At 30.6% G+C, this 18,245-nt stretch overlaps 1 protein-coding gene across 5 annotated transcripts in view; it reads right to left on the bottom strand.

The window, feature by feature from the left end:
* Positions 1-13,628: 13,628 nt before the first annotated feature.
* The window catches only part of LOC121115655 (uncharacterized), a 33,758-nt gene continuing 29,141 nt past the window's right edge, over positions 13,629-18,245 (bottom strand). For all 5 annotated transcript variants that reach the window (XM_040709751.2, XM_071887728.1, XM_071887730.1 and 2 more), the window contains 10 exons: positions 15,587-15,864; positions 15,369-15,470; positions 15,268-15,299; positions 15,151-15,197; positions 15,025-15,095; positions 14,832-14,965; positions 14,300-14,778; positions 14,165-14,231; positions 13,932-14,101; positions 13,629-13,864 (listed from right to left, as the gene is read on the bottom strand). In XM_040709751.2, coding sequence (XP_040565685.1) covers positions 13,774-13,864; positions 13,932-14,101; positions 14,165-14,231; positions 14,300-14,778; positions 14,832-14,965; positions 15,025-15,095; positions 15,151-15,197; positions 15,268-15,299; positions 15,369-15,470; positions 15,587-15,599 — 1,206 coding nt within the window. In that variant the 5' untranslated portion in view covers positions 15,600-15,864 and the 3' untranslated portion in view covers positions 13,629-13,773. The remainder of the gene's footprint in view (positions 13,865-13,931; positions 14,102-14,164; positions 14,232-14,299; positions 14,779-14,831; positions 14,966-15,024; positions 15,096-15,150; positions 15,198-15,267; positions 15,300-15,368; positions 15,471-15,586; positions 15,865-18,245) is intronic.

The raw sequence follows: 18,245 nt of genomic DNA, 5'->3' as shown, positions 1-18,245 counted from the left end.
TCTGGCCCTCTCAATGAGAAAGTATTTTCTCTTAATATTATCATCAAGAACATCTAAATTACAATTATACTGTTTATCTAACCTGTGAATGTGATTAAAATCCGTAAATATTGAAAGAAATTGGGTATGTACAATTAGAACACGCAAATATAACAAGGTGTAATCACATCTCGTAGGTGAGTGAGGCTCACCAAAAGTATATAGCACCAAAAATATCGAATGACTTTTTAGATAAAATTACATATATAAACGTTTAAAGAATAAATATTCTCGATGTACTGCATTGCAATTATTGACCATGAAATAATTTCAGAGTAGTTCGAATACCGAGATTTGAGAAATGCAAAAAATAATGAAATGTTAGAAAAATGAGAAAAAATGTATTATATAATAATACATTGGGTCCAAAAAACAACCACCCCAAAAATTGTGCCGCTGGTGGCGGACTGCTCCCCCCCCCTTGTTACGCTACTGCCATAATTTAAAAAAAAAAGTGAATGTTATGGACAAAAATATTTCAAAAATATGGCCTGATGGACAGGACATTGAAAAAAATTGACAAGGTGTAGGGAAAAACATAATAAAGGATATACAAAAAAGGGGTTGAAGACATGATTTAATAATATTTTGAATGCATAAGATTCATCCTCAAATATCACATTCCACTATATGTTGATAATTTCAGCAATGGAAATGATCATGAAATATTAAAGTGTCCTTGTTGGTTCATTTTGGTTGTAACTATAAATTTTACCATTCATATACACTATTCTTTGAGCAGAGTAGACTTCAGCCAATATAATTGAAACTATTTTATCCTTCTCAGTTAATTTTTTATAACTTGTTTTTAGATGTTTCTTCCGATATCCGATATTTCAAAACCTGCATAATGGTTGATAGTTGTTTTCAATATTACATTTGTTAGCAGACACGACATTTTCAAATTTCTTTATCAAAAGAAGGTGAAATTTTGTGCCATATAAAAGCTTTGGCCAAAGTTTTAAGGAAATATCGTTTCTGTATAGTGGGTTGAGATGCAGGCCTTAATTTCTCAAAAAAACAAAAAAAAATCAATTAAAATATAATATCAAATATAGTAAAAAAAAAATATTTCATCTTCTCAAAATAAGAGCTATCAGTTCATTAATTTTGTGTTGTGCAAAATACCTGGAGCAGAATTTTTTATATACAGATATTGATCCTCATTTTCCATCCAATCTACTCTTCTTTTTTTTAAAAGTTTTAATTATATTTGATCAATTTTATTTTTACGTTTCACCTCATCTATTAATATTATATTAGCCCTTGGTTTAACTGTCACTTCTGTTTTTAATCCTAGAGATAAGATGGTATATCATTCTTGCTTCATATATGTAACCACAAAACTTGATGGCATATTTCTCGTCTAAGAAGAAAAATCACTTAAGTAAAAAGAAAATACAATATATATTATAAAAAATAAATTTAATTTAATCAATAAGTGAATTTTTTGAGTGCAATTGCTACGTTTTCTAATGTTTTTCTACGTTGATAGGGCGATATAGTTGTATTTGTGTTCCAAATAGCTAAGGGCTTCTTATGTTAAGTGGTTCTAGGGACCATATGGTGTAAATAAAAGGGGGAATGAGTGAGTTAAATTATGGATCCAGGTCCGCTACTAAGCTTGTCAGGGCCCTATAATATTTCTGAAGCCAGGGTTTTTCAAACTTTATTATGCCAATGCCTGCCCATGCTAATAATTTTTTAGGTGAGACCTCTTTTATAAGAAACATGTTTTCTATGTATGTGTAGATTGAAAGTAGTCCTCAATTCTCCATCTTCCTGGCACTCCTAACCTTGCCTCACGGCCTCCACTTTGAAAAAAAATTGTCTTAAATTTATCTGGGCCCCTCTGGAGTTTAGGACACTAGAGACTCTGCTGTGGCCCTGTTCGTTTTCTAATATCATTTCCTCGGACCTAATTTTCTAGCGACGCCTCTTGTTTGAAGTGCCTGTTACCACCTGAGTCTCTATAAAAAAATAACCGAGACCGATTAAGCCGAACACTTTGAAACGAAAGGAACAAAAACCGATAGAACCCCTGAACCTGAACCGGATACAACCATCTAATGAAAATTCCATACCAATTTTATGATTTAATACCATTTTTGTTTGTTTAATTCGTGATATAAATCTTTGAATAACATACGAACAGAAAGAGTAAATAAGATAAACAAATTGTAGCCTATTATAATAATATTTAGATTATGGATCAAAAAAATTTTGATAGGACAATTAATAAGATAGGAACAAATAAAATTCAACCCAAATATCGGAAATTTTAATTTTTATGTATTTAAACCTTACAAGATGAAATTGATATATTTTCTATTTAAAAATAAGTAAGCATAGAAATCAGCAACATCCATCGGTTTATATTTTCTCCGCCCCAGAATTTGATTGAGTGACTTTTTAGAATGGTAATCCTTTAAAAAAAAATTATTCCTGTGTTCTAACTAAAACTTTTTTTTCCAAAACGATGACTACAGTCCCTCCAGCCCCTTCCCCTGCAAAAAATGTCGCAATATTCAGTCAACAATGAATTGGCTCATAGAAATTGTTTATGTCTAATTTAAACGTGTAAATAAAAAGGATTTTGGAAGAGACTTAAAAGTAATTTTTTTGATATATAGGGAAATATATTGCTTCAAATATTTAATAAAACACTTTAATTTGAATAGGTTTGTTGATGAGCGTATCAAAACAATTATTCAAATTTAAAATATTATTTTTTCCTTATTCACGTGTTTCAAAAATACCGGATTGCTTTCTTCATACATTTTCTGCAAAACAATGAGAAAGTGGATGGTTTAGTTTTAGACCTTCAATTTCTGAAGTCAAATGGATTAGTTATAATACTAAAATGTCTACTTAGACCTAATCAGCGCAACTGCATCTGGTCAAATAGGGGGGAATCTTTTATAAATTTTATTTTTTGTTTTGAAATGCTATAAATATTTTATTATAATTTAATGGTCGTAATTAACCTGGGATTTAATAAAGATTATTAAATCCCAAAATTAACTTCAAAAGTGGAACTGAAATATCACGTAAGAATTTAGTTGTATAAAACACACAACCTCCTTCGAGAAAAATAATTTTAAGTAGTGATGGAACTATCAATTGGAATCGGAATTGGTATTGGGAAAATAATTTTTAACTTTCAAGTCGAATTCTTATTTATGATTTTTATTACTGGTATTTAAATATTTCTTACTTTTATAAGTTATGAATAAAAAATTTCCTCCTCCCCCCATAAGTTTAGGACTTATTGTTTTTTACTAGAAAGTTAGATATTTGAATGTTAATTTAATTTTTTTAAATTTTCTTACAAATAATTTAATTTTCCAATTTTTTTATCCATAAAAATTAATTTCCTATGTATTACTATGAATTTTTCATTTTTTGATAAAAAATGTATTTTTTCAGAACAGCTGAGAATTTTGGAAATTTTTTTCCAAAAAAAAAATATGCAATTTTTTTACAAAATTTTTTATTTTTTGTAAGTAGCTGTGGATTTTAGAATTTTTCTCTACAAAATGTAACTTTTTGTAAACTACGGGTGATTTTTAAAATTTTTAGAGAAGAGTCGTTAGTTTTTGAAATTTTCTTTCAAAAAATTAAATTTTTTATGAATAGTTGTGGATTTTTGTAATTTATTAAAATATCAAATGTTAGCAAAAAAAATAACAATTGAAATTTAATTTTTGAATTTTTTTTTTAAATAACTCCAAAAACCAAGCCTGTATAATGCTGTGGACGCCCCTGATAGAAAAATAATATTTTTTAACTATTACTTCAAATATTACAGAATCGGAATTTGGGATTTTTAGTCTAATTGCATCTCCTTCTATTCAACTTTTTTTGTTGTTTCTGTCCATTTGATGTAAATATGATCATACTGATTTCGGTAAACATAAAGCAATTTTTAAAAAAGTTTAACCCTGTGATTTATTAATTTGTCATTGCCATTGCTAACTTGCCATGTTCCTTCTTCAATTACATACTAAGAATAACTCGCTAATCCTTTGCCTAATTCACTTTTTTAATTTGTATTTAATATACGTTTTATTAGTACAATAATTCAGTTTTTTTTGTTTTATTGTGTGGATTTTCGAAAAAAACCTTTTAGACGTGGAGAGTCGATTTTGCTTTATGAAAAAAATCAACTTATTAGCAACAAATCAAACTTGCCCCCTAGAGCCCAGGAATCTGGTCTGATCAGAATTCAACATAACTATAACTGGCAAAATTACTTCTTTAATCTCTCCAGTTTGGGGCTCCGCTCAGAGAATAAGTTGGATGCTCCCCTTGATTTAGAAATGACTCAACTATTTATATAATTCGACAAAATATAAATAAAAAATTATTTCTTAGAAATTTAAAGGACACCTCAATTTTAGATGAACACTCTATCAAACGAGATATTTTACAGTTCATAATTTGAATTCGAAAAAATTGCTCAACGATGCCAAAATAAGATTTCCACTTATTAATCTTTCAAAATATTATTTAATTCTATGCTTGTGGCACGTTAAGATGGTCCCCCTAAACTTTGATACAGCTATGAATGGACTCTAGGAGCTGCATAGTAAGTATTTGGGCATCCCTATGAGTTGGAAAAAAGGAATATTGTCTTCTCTGAGGGAATAAATGATAATAAAAAGCTTACCCTTCCAGTTACAAATCTCCACAGATTAATGCATGGACTGTGGAAATGTGTTTGCGGAATAATTTAGTCTCCATAAACCTAGAAGGGCTGACGAATGAGGAAGAAAAATATGTTTAAGGGCCCTGGACTTTGCAATTCTTCATTTTAAAGGCCTCATCGCCAGCCCACTATCACCCTGCTCGGGAAAATGAGTCATCTTAGCAGCTTCATCCCGCATTGTCTCTCCACAATCAAAATTCTTAAATCAGGATGTAACTTATGGAATTTTACACGAGAAGAAATTTAATACTTTCCATCGACTTCACGTAATCATAGAAATATTTCAAAAAAAGTGTTAACAAATTTTAACAAATATTTATCCTGATGGTTAATTTATATGTTGACAGTTTTTATTTTTTTGTTTTTTTAGAAGATTGATTTTAGAATATTAGTTAAAATTCTAGCCCGGAACATTAAGTATGACCTGTAATGTTTATTTACGTACTTGTAACGCAATTGCTTTGGTTTATTTATTTATATATGTTCTATATAAAATAAAATATATTATCCAATTAAAGAATGTTGAAAAAAAAATATATATATTCAAATACAATTTTTATTATAGATCGGCTAGTGCCTGGAATTCCATATGCTTTGATCAAGGAAGTAAGGCAGACCTCAAGATATTTCTATTTTATTTTTTATTTTTATATGACATATATTAATTATACATTTATTAATTACATTTTATTAATGTTTTTACACCATACGTTTTTAAAAAATCTTAATATTCTTACATTGCATGTATTACTATTGGTACTAATAATATTTTTATACATTACTTTTACGAACTATAAGTAGGCTATTTCTATAGCACCTTGTCGAAATAAATAAATACTTTTTTTGCAACTAGGAGGTACATTTTTGTCATTTAATTTTTGGAATCTATTACTTTCAATCTTAACCATAGTATTTGAAAAAAAAAAAAAAAAAAGATTGCAAACTAGTTTTAATAAAAAGTATATTTATACACTTCATATTTTCACTCATCAAGTAAAAAAAATCATGATTCCTGTATATGAGATTTATTTATGTAATAGTTGATTTCAGTATTTGGGAAGCTAATTAAAACTGATTTAGTTTTAACAAAATTTAATATGTGATTCAGATTAATCTTTATTCATATCAAACATGAAGCATTGAACCTTTACTTATGTATACCGGGTGGTTCATTGAAATTTGAGCCCTTACTTATTTAATAATTAATGAAGGTTGAATTAATTCATATTCAGATATATTAAAGTATAAACAATTAGTTACAAAATAACAAAAACATGAGCTCTCCAGTATAAGTAAAAGTTGAGAAAATGACACTTGAACGTGATCGACAAATTTCCATTCGTGCACTCCAAGCGTCTCCAAGACCACAGTATACGCCGTCAGCAAGTCCGAACCGTTGGAGAGGAAGAAGGGTTCAGTCAAAAAGCCAAACTGGATAAAGAGGAGTTAAAGAAAACAGCTCATGCCAATCCCATTAAGTCCATGTGAGTCCATGCAAGAGATCTCGGTGTTTCAAACTAGACTGACTATCCAGAGACAATCAAAAAAGAGCTTTGTAAGGGTGGAGAGTCCACTTTTGAGAAAATGCCAAGGAAAGAACCCATCTTGTTCCTTGCATGAAGATTTTAAATGAGTTTTGAATTAGTCTATTTGAACTCTTTTTTTACACTAGTGGGCCCCTACAGCCCTGATGCCAACACACTCGACAATACCTTTTGAGTGCATGTCGAGGCACTGCAGTGTCCGTCATTCAAACACTGAGTCCCTCTAAGGCAATATCAAACAGCACTGGGACGCCATGACAGAGAACGCGTGTGCCAGGCCTTCTCTGGCCTACTAGAAGCTATCATTACTACTAACATTACATTAATGATCTATTTATAGTATTAATTTTGGTCGAAATTCTATTGTTAATTAATATATTATATTCAGAGTGCCGGAAGCAATTTTGCATGAGAGGGGGGAAGAGTTTCACAATGTGTTTTGGTATAGGCTCAAACCCAAACGCACTCACCTCAGAACAATATCAAGGTAGACAACATGCATTCAAATACAAGGGCACATACACACGTGCGCGTGCAAAGTTTATAGAAAATAAATACCTGGTATAGTGAAAAAGTTATTAATGTTTATTACATTGAATATGTACCGAATAGAAATATTCTTATATTTATCATAAGTAAAATTGGTTTCTAAAACATCCCTTTCTGAAAAGATTGATTAAAAAAAAACACGGAACGTTTTAAAATATCGATCCAAACTAGACCACTGCAGATTATTTAAACTTTCTTCATATTTTTCTCCGTTTTGTGTCGTGACATTGTGAAAATAACTCATTGGCCAGATCTTCATTGTCAATCAAGTTTACCCTATCCTTGTATATATTGAAAATTAATAGTGAGTTCAACCTATTGTAGACTGTGAGATTGCCCCTCTCAAATAGGATTTGAGCGTCTGAGTGCACTGAAAGAGTGTTCATTCGTCGCTGTTGTAGTTGGATACACAATATAGAGTATGCCGAATTAATAATCCTTCATCATGGTTTCTAAGATCGAGTCACTGTTATTTTTTGGCCCGGAGTATGTCTACCGGTGATATCCCTAATATTCTGAAGAACCGGTCGCTGAGCTTCAAGCCGAGATTTATTCAGATCGTCTCCAAACTGGTTGACTACATTCTCGAATGACTTGGATGGGATCTCACTATTTGACCATGCGAATAATAAAATATCTCCTACTACACTCAATATTGATATTGCCTTTGCAGAGACTGGATCAAAAAGATCCAAAATCAAGTTTTCTATTGCATCATATCCTTGGGGGTTTTAAAAATGTGAGGTTCACGTTTCTTAAAGTGCTGTGGGGTCCTAGGTTTTCTTGGTTCTTCTTGGCCATGTTTTTATTAGTAGTCCAATGATAGTTGACAAACTTCATCATAAAATGCATCCCTACGCATACTCTACAGTCGTCCAAGAGCTATTTGGCTAAGTTTAACTCCTTGTCTTGCTGAGACATCTGGTGACTGAAGTGATTCGCTGAGCCTGTCGCTTACTTCGAAAACAGTAATACTCAAAGAGAAAAAAAATCCTTTACGCCTGCACCTTCCAACATGAACCCACCTTTCTGATCCATCATACTATTCAAAATTGCACGTTTGCACAAGTTCACAATCCAGTAACAATATTAAGTTAAAACAATTTTTAAGAAATAACTTCTTGCCCAGCTTAATAGGATCCCCTTAATGAATGTGTAGAGGGGTAGAAATTAACTTTTAAACAATAAAATAAGCAAAGCTTAAAGTTAATATCCTGCTAATTTTGTAAACCTCACAAAATTCCCAAGCACAAAGTTTTACAGTAAAAAAATAGGTTCAGGAAAATTATACTTTCATTACTGAGGCTCATCATTTGGCCGTGAATGAAAACAAAGGGGCCAAAAATATAATAAATTCTGTTGTTTTGCATTATCCTGCTGGAACACATAGTTTCTCTTTGGGTAGTTGGACTAGAAAAAAAATTTAAATTTTCCATTAAAATGCAAAAACCACTTGTGGCTGCTTCTGCAAACCTACCACGATTGAAAACTTATATGATCATTTGTTTTATTTATGGCCTAAATAACAATAGATGGTTTGAGCCAGCGGGCAAAATATTATCGAATATTGATATGATCACTAATATCTTGAAGTTTACCAATATATAACTCACGTAGATTTGTATAATTTACACATCTCTAATTATCCAATTATTTATTCATTCTGAGCTATTGTGAGGCGTATTTGTTTTTAAAATTGATATTTTTTTAATCATTCTAAATTTAATAATAAAGTTTTTTTATAGCCCTATAACCATGAAAATGCATTGATATATATATATGGTTTGAAGAAAGTGATAACTTGTAGATTTAGATATAATTGCACGTAAACAAGTAAATTAATAAAAAAGTTATCCACATTATTTTTTGAATTCTATAAATCTAAAAAGTAATAATAACGCTGTAAAGCTTTACATTTCTTATTCTCTACACTTTTTACAATAAAAAAAGAAACAAATTATATATAGATCTCATATATAATAAATAAATTATATATTTATTTTTCAAAAATACATTCTATTTTACGAGATTTATTTGCATTTTTGAGTTTTTTATTTGTATATTTAGCTACATTTTAGTGTATTATTTGGACATCATTAGTCATATGTATGATATATGTATATAAGTGCATGTATTCAGTATTTTTGTTTCTATTTTCTCATCTATTAGATATTATTTTAATTTTATAAATTATACTCTGTAAAAAAATAATTGAATAAAGGATTTTGTTGTTATAAAAAGAAGAAGAAAAAAATACACGTTCACGCTCAAAGCCCAAGCGAGTCAGGATCCAAAACTTGTAGTAGCATTATAGCCCAGTTATTTTTAGTTTTTTAGTAAGGGTTAAGATTGCAATGGAATACCATTGAATATTACAATATGACGTGAAAAATATGTATATTTGTTTGTTAGTCCCATATAAAGGAATGCTTAATATTTTCAATTTTGTTATATAAGTATTTTTCAAATAGTTAATATATTAAAAACTGGATTACATGTGGAAGGATAAGGTTGCCCCATCAACTCAGTCTTTCAAGCAACACTTACTTCCAGATTACTCTAACTATAGTATTTGAGACATGAGAGCTTATTATCATTTGGGATGTGACGTGTGCAATGTAATGTTTTACCTCTTGAAATATGCCGACCTGAGACAGGTAACTTAGATATTTACATTTTAACATTTTGAGATTTGAATATGACTTAAGTTTCAAAGGCTTCAAAATTGACTCAACTTTTAAACCCGTCACACCTTTTAAATAATTGTGATAATACCCTCGATTCTAATTTGTTAATAACACTCAATAAACACCGTTAACTTGAAAAATTATAACACCAACCATTTAATTTGTCGGATAAGTCCATTATTGGATTAGATTGCCATAATAATTTCAATAGTGATGATCTGACAATTAACAAGTAATTACTAAGTTATTTTAAATTGCTTCAGGGGACTCTATAATATATAATCCATCTATTATAGCATGAATTACTATACTATATGGATGATCACTATTTACGAAACTTGTGAAGCTCACCTTTTCAGTTAGTTATTAAAATGATATTGTTTATTACTGTTGAGATACTTAAGACTTTTAATAATGTCATTAATTACCTGTGTGTGGCTCGTAAAAAGTAAATGAATCAGTTCCTGAAAGGGAGCAAGTCTTTGAGAGTCCTTATTTCTTCCTCAAATCATGAGGCAGAAAGTATCTACCCCATTGTCGTCATATGGGATTCAAGATGTCAAATTTTACTCAAAGACAGCAAGTGTATTTCCTTAGTTATAGTGGTGGAGGATATCCCCCTCCTTAGGGAAGGACGACTTTAATAAGAGGAAGAGAAAAAAAACCTTCAGTAATTAGATGGCCCATTCTGACCTTAAAATTCATTAAGGAGGTATATAATAATCTATATAGCTGGATACATTTCAGTACCATTAGTTCACGAGTTTTCCTAATTTACTAACTACAATTTTAACATATACATATGATTATATCTACGATATCTTTATAAATGATCAAACACGTTGAGGTTTTTGAAGAAGAATTATCAGCATAAGCGTACAGAGATATATCATATTCTATGACTTATAAAGTTATAGGGATTTCCTGACGGGCAGTCGGAATAGTTTCCCTCGCCACAAATGAAATAAGCTTGTTGATGACTCCTCCTGAGTCATTTTCCTTATCCCATTCAGTCCAAACCTTACCTTCATCCTTTGGTGATGACTTCATAACCTTTTAAAACACAACCCCCATATGGCAACAGTTTTTGTCGTTTCCTTTACTGCATATCCCATTATTGACCCCACATAAGCCTCATATCAAAATATTTAATGAGTGGGAACGTCTTGATTGATAATCTCCTCATGATATAAATTCGATATTTCAACTATTTCAAATACTATAGAATGAAAGCTTAAGGAAAACGAAAAATCAAATGCTGAAGGTTGTCAGATTATAGTATCTGTGAGCTCCTTAATTTGAAGTATTGTATTAAGATCAATATTACATTTCATATTTATTATTACTATATTATTATTATAAAATAATGGACACTGGAACTGGTCAATTTAATTGCTTGCTCGAACTTAATATAGTTATTAAAAAAACTTTGCTTCATCAATATTTCAAGAAAGTTTGATTTGGATTCAGAATCCAACTAATGTGAAATCTGGATACCTATACTCAAGGATCAGAACAATGGGATAGAGTCCATTTAAACGAAGCGTATTGTCATTTTATCAACGTTAATATTATATTAATTTAACTATAAACCTACTATTTACATAGTCTGCTCTAAATAGTTTCTAATTAATTGATTTTAAACCGCCAAACCTAACTAAATAAGATTTTTTTTAATATTGTGATGATTATTTTTTAAACATTTATAATACATTTTTTTAAATATGAAATATATTGTTAAAATTTATTGTTAATTGTGTTTGATAGTTATTCTATAATAAAGATTTTTTATATAATTGAATTTCTAATATTATTGTATAAAACAATACATTAATTACTACCTTCAATATGTTTATTAAATTTTATTAGACATTCATCGTTTTTAGTTATGAATAAAAATTGAGCATTATTTTCCACCGAAATAACTTGAATTCTTTTGGAACGCAATTTTCCTTCAATTCAGATAAAGATGTACATTATCATCATCCAAAAACAATTCTGATATTTGATCAAGTTTATTCATTGTTTTCTTCCTTCGTACTTCAGCATAAGAAGATTTGGATATTATTTTAGTGTTCTGCTCAATTGTGGAAATTTTATGAAGATTAAATGACGGAATTTCATCTTCCTTCAGCGAATGGTGTTTCATAGGTTTGTCCGAGCATATATAGTATGTAATAAAATTTTCGTCTTTGAAATGAAGGGAACAACTAAGTTTCTTTCTACTATCAACTAATCTAAAAATATTACAAAAAATAGATGAAGCTTCTTTATGCTATTTAATAGGTATCTTTTCCAGCAACTTTTTCATATATTTTTTTAATACAAAATACTGTTATAAAATTTAGTATAAAGTGAATTTAGAAGATTTATACGGATACTTATATTGTTTATATATATAAACATTGATTTTCTACATCCAATTTAAGACTTGTAGCTCACTTCCTGTTTAAAAATTCAAATACAACTATTTATTTATATCATCATTCAATGTATTTATGAAGGACTAATAAAGTGTTAAGATATTTGTCTTTTGTTATTATTAATAGAAAAAGGTGTGCGCTTCTGAGGTTTTGTTTACTTTTAAAACTTCCAGTCATTCCTATATCTAGTAATTCATGATTATAGTAGTATGTATTTATTTTCTCCTTAGATGATCATAAAACATCTACAAATAATTAAATATCTTATTTGTCAACAACAAACCAAGCTGGATTACATCTTTACTGTTCGACAATTTATTCTCAATATCTACGAACAAATGATTATTATTAACATGATAAAGGGGCTGCAAATTGAAATTACATGTATTAAAATATGCCTATAAAATTGTGGTTGGATGTACGAGGAACTACAAACAATGAGTTTTCAAAGAATATTAACAAGGGATTGAACAATTAATCGGCATCAGGAAAATAATTATACCTTTACGATTCCGATTCTTATTTATTACTGTATAGTATTTAACTATTTATTACTTATCTAAGTTATGAAAAAATAAAATTCCTTAATTTTACAAATTTAATTTTTTTTTTCCAAAAAATTCATTTTTTTCTAGAACAGCTATGAATTTTTGAAATTTTTTTTTTGTGAACAGTCATGAATTTTGGATATTTCCTCCCAAAAATTTAGTTTTATGTGAACAACCTTGGATTTTGAATTGACAATAAATATAGATTTTTGAAATTTTTTGGGGAATATATGTGAACTTTTGGTAATGTTTTCAATATCAAATTCTACATTTGAAAATTTTTTCAAAAAAATTCAAACCCCTCCCCCCTCCCACACATAAAAAATATACATAAATAATATTGTGAACGTCCCTGATAACAAAATGGTATTTTTCAACTATTATTCAAAAATTAAAGAATTTGCATCTGAAATTTTTACTAGAATCGCATCGGAATCGGTATCGGGATTTTTTTTAATCGAACCATCACTAATATTAAATATATCTATATCACAGATCAATGACTGAAACTCACAACCACAATGAATTTAACCATGACTACTTTCATGTGGTCCTCCACAATCCCTGACCTCAACTCCATAGACCTTGTAGCTTGGGGTGTCTTAGAGAAGAATTTCTGATGCAGCTGATGATTTCTGAAAACAATAAAAATACCCAGTACATGCCAAAAATAGCCTTGGAAGCATCAAAATATGCCAAAGTATGTTATTTTATTGTCCTTAGTAGAAAAGGTGCATGGGAAAAAATATCTACCCGAAAAAAGGACGATTTTAAGCCATTTTTTATATTGTGCAATAATTTTTCATAGTATTTCAACCACATATATCATTTTTTATAAAAAATATGAGTTAAATCTCTTAGTCTACAAAGTATTTTAACGTAAAAAAAATCGGTCTTTTCTCAATGGAGTTATGGTTTACTCAAGCTTGAAGGCCTTTCAAAGAACGCAAAAATTTGAGGGACCCCCAAACGAACCCTCGTGACTCCACAACTCTAAAATTTTATACATGTTGTTTCTTTGTGAACATGGACTGAAAATTATCAAAATCGGTGATGAGCACGTAAAAAATTTCCAAAAATTGTTTACTTTCCTAATTCCTTGTCAAGTAAAAAACTCCAATAAATAATAAAGCTAAATAAATATTTATTCATTCATGTAAAGTGTAAACATTTTAATATTAAATTAGCATAAAAATGATGCTATATATCAAATAAGAAAAAAAATGATAAGTCAACGTATTCAATATGAACAAAACATCTTAGTATCTTAATTTAACAATCCCTTTGGAAATAGGACAAACTAAATCCAACAGTTCCAGAGGGAGTTCCTTTGACTTCATTAGTACTTTGAGTCTTTCCCAAACTAGAGAAACAGAAAAATACAAAGTAATGATTAATGTCCGCGCTTGAATATAAGTAGTATGACTTACGTATTTTCATCGTCATCTGTCTTGAAGGAGATGCGGAAGGGAGTATCTTCAGTACAAATGGTTGTAGAGACCTTTTTCTTACGAAGAGTATGGAGAATACTGCCACAAAGACGGTTAGAGTTTTCAATAGCACTCAAATGTGATTCGTCTGGTTGACGAGCTCCGTTAATCTTTGAATTAAAAAATATATATTGTATAGTTTATAATTCTATGAGGTATCCTTTAATACTCACGACAATGTAATCTCCTGTGCAATCACTTCCAGATCCGGATCCAGGACCATTTTTGATAGTACTTTCACTTAATTAGAATAAAGGAGTAAATTGTGTCATTTCCACAAATTATATATATATAAAAAGAGAATTTACCTCACACCAAATGATTCAATGGCACCTCCTGTATAGGTTGGAGTGAAACAAATAGAACACTTATTCGTGTTTCGTCTGAAACAGCTTGTGTACATTTGATTGCTGAGATGTGTTGGAGTTCCAAAAGTATTTGCATTTTTTTCATTTGATGGAAAGTTAAAACTAGAGATAACTCCAGTGGGCTCAGTAAAGTACTGAAGGCATCCAGGTGGTCCTCCAGGAGAGCTTTCATCGTTACAACTGTATTGAGTTACACGAACATTCCAACTACGTCCTGAAAAAGGTTGGGGCCCAACCACGAAAGTAGCTACATTGCAATCCTGGCTCGCATCCACGATTATATGTTGTCCGGTATTAGTTCCACAAATTACTGGAGAGCCCCCATTCGCACTAGTTACTGAGAATTGATCCGTCGTACAATCCCCAATAGAAGAACCTTCGCCTGCTCTGGTAAGGACGGGTTGAGCCATGGTGAAATCCTATAAATGGATCAATATATATATTTATATATTTGAATTGGAGTGAATCTTACGATGAAATCAAACCGGAGACGGCAGACCCAGTCGTTATTTTTACAGATACGATATGAGCAGGGTCCTGCTGAAGGATTATTGTTTGTCAGATACGTTAGATTCTCCGATGACTGGCTACCACATTCCGGAGTAACTGAAAAGAGTCAAATGATTTATATTCATAACACATCTACATCACTCCTATGATCTTACATGTGCAACATATCCCGTATCCTCCAGCACAAGGACCACCATTGGATCCACCTCTTGAGTTACATTCTTTACTTTAAAAATAAATTTATATTATTTTATGACGGATTAAAAATATATTGAACTTACTCTGTGTAGCATGTTCCACTTAAGGGCCCCGCTCCACATGGTTTATTCTAGATGAGATATAAAAAGAATTAAAATTAAGTATCCACTGTTAAAGCATTAAAAATTCAATGATCTTACTTGAAATCGAACAATGTTGAAGAGTGGAAGCACTAGTTTGTAGCAAAGGAATAAAAAGTTAAATCAGCACCTATGTAGCAAAAAAAAAAAAATGAACTTACATTTCCCTCCTCTGGATTGAGCTTCTTCATATTCTTGATCATCCACCAAATCACTACCAACGACGGCAATAAAGACGAAAACTTGACAGCAAAATATAATTCCTTAAAAATAACAGAAATTGAATTTTCAAAATTTTGTGACAACAAAGAAGAAGCATGAATTGCAAAAATAAATAAATATATATATATATATCCATAAGAAGGCTACTCAAATTTACCAAGTATATTCATGATGCTGCCGCCAATGATTGACCTCTCCTGAGTTTTTTAAAGAATGATTGTTTTTTTAAAGAAAACTTTTCATTTATACTTTTTTGATTCCTTCTTTAAAAAAGTATTTTGATATATAATATTTTGCACAAATTAATTTGCTCAGGTTTGTATATACATTAGTATTGGTATAGAGGTGAAATTCAAGGAGGAACTCGTTATTAATTCATATCATTATCCTGCTGAGTACATCAATTTTTGTCTTCTAATTTTGACGATAAACGAACTGAAAAAAAAAAAGATTCAAAGGTAAGTTGTTTAGGTTGAACTAAAAATATAAAACGTGGTTTTATAAGTGGATTTTTATTTTTTTGTAGGTCATATTTTCATTTTCAATAAGGTCAAAAACTTTTTATCTCATTATATTTTTTAATTGTGTTACTACGTAAAAATTTATTTCCATGGCCTCAACGTTTTAATACAAAATTTTCATCTGTGCAATTTTTCATAGATTTTGAAATAAAAACTATTCAATTCTTTTCACAAAAATATCATGAAATCCTGAATACCTACAAAGAAATCTATCAAAAATTACACTTTCCATTGTGTAGTGATTAAAATTATCTCATTTTTTTATAGAACTTCAGTTCTTAGAAGTCCCATAACAAAGTAAGGAGAAGTATTCGATACCACTTAAATACTACAAAAGGAAGTGTGTGCAAAGATAAATCCAATTTCGGAATATATACTCGTATACTAAATATTATACTCGACTTTTTACAATATATATGGCTGGTTTTTAGCATTTATCAATTAAGTGGAATCGAAAGGATCTCTAAAAACTTATTGTAAATGTTTATGAAATTTAAGTGAAATTGAATGTGAACCCGTTTGATTTTTTTGACGTCAAAATAATGACATGGTGGGGAGCTTATGGATAAAAGCTCATTTTGTTGGCTTATAAAATAGAATACAGCAAAATATTTAAAAACAAGGTAAGTGGTGTCACAACCGAAACTTTTGAAGCCTCTAAATCCTTAACCGGAGGCGAATAAGGCTGAAATTTTGGATTTTTGAGTTTCTAAATAATAGTAAAATTTGTGCCAAATTAAAAAGTAATCAAAGTTTGTCCCGAAAAAATGTCCTTTTTTATTTTGATTTTACTTGGAATGACGCCTAAGGAACTAAAAAAGGCACTTGGTATAGGGGAAAATCTTCACTTAAAATCAATTTGAGTAATGTATCTCAATTTGTTCCAGATTGATGGTCAATTACAATGCCGTCCACAGGATTATACAGGGTAGTTCAGACCCGCATTTACAAAATCTATTACCTATTGTTCAAAATTAGACCTTTTTTGTAGAAAAGCTTAGTAATATTTATTTTTTTGTACTTGAAAAGGTACATAAATATTAAAATTTATTCAATAAAACTACTTCCCTTGTCGATTGCTACTAGGAGACTTTTTGGAAATGATTGATATGATTTACAAATTAAGGATTCAGGTAATGCGTCTCATTCCTACCTCAATACTAGATTTAAAAGATAAAATATTTAGATGTCGTATTGTTCCTATCTTCGACTCTACATAACTCTAAACGAAATGATCGAAGGATTAATATCTGAGCTCGACGGAAGATAAAAGTTCCTGGGCTAAAATTCCATACTTGACTTCAGCCACTCTAGAGTTTGTCTTTCGGTACGTGCAGGGCACCGTCCCGCTGAAAAATAAGTTTCTTTTTTGTTTACTTCTGGGGTTTATACCAAGGAATGATAACAAGCTCCAAAATTTCGGATATGTAGCGTTCTTAGTTTATCCGAAAAACATTTTGAAGAAAAACTCCCGGAAGCTTTAAAACTTGACTTGAAATTCCACCCTCTACAATCAGCAAGCTGCAAGTTTAGACTTGAGGACTGCTCTTAGATGTATTAGAACCTCATTACCTGCACCAGCTATGATTTGATCATTTGACGGTTAAACTTGGCATACAGGTCAAACTGTTTCTCGTCCGAGAAGATAATTTCTGTGCGTTGTGTAGAACTTTGAAGATAAATTCGACTTCTTTCCACACAGAGTCCTGCAGTTGCCTTAGTTATGAACAGCCAGAGCTGAAGCTTTAGCAAATGCATTTTGAGATCATCATGGACTATCCGGAGTAAAGAGCTACATTAAATATTATGTTCAGCTGCCTATTTAAGAGCTGATCTTCTTTTTTTTTCTTGTTTGAGTAATACTTGAATCCAATTAAGATTTTAGAATCTGAGACGGGTGGAAAGAGCAATAAGATTTCTAAATTTTCTGAAGGTCAACAAAAATTCGATCAAAGTTTTGCTCTTGTATGATGAAAATTTGTTCACCGTTGATGTCACTGTGAATAAGCAGAACAGCCGCTGCATTACAACTGAACATCCAGACAATGTCTCAGCGTCAGTGAGACATGTTTTCAGAACAAAATTTCCAGCCAATCTCCCTTTCCATTTTTGTGGAGAGGAAGAAGCGGCTCAATACAAATGCTTACATCGAACTTCTAGAAAAGAAAATGCTATTTTTGGCCAGAAAAAGTTTGGGGACTATTCTGTTTCCCCTCAAGACGGACTTCCTCAGAGACAACTTTTTGGGGCCTCAACATGTGACTGCCGTCCTTTCCGGAGACAAACCCCTTGGAG

Source organism: Lepeophtheirus salmonis, chromosome 4 (genome assembly GCF_016086655.4).
Source record: "Lepeophtheirus salmonis chromosome 4, UVic_Lsal_1.4, whole genome shotgun sequence".
NCBI classification, from domain to species: domain Eukaryota; kingdom Metazoa; phylum Arthropoda; class Copepoda; order Siphonostomatoida; family Caligidae; genus Lepeophtheirus; species Lepeophtheirus salmonis.
This window is presented reverse-complemented; position numbering and strand designations above follow the sequence as displayed.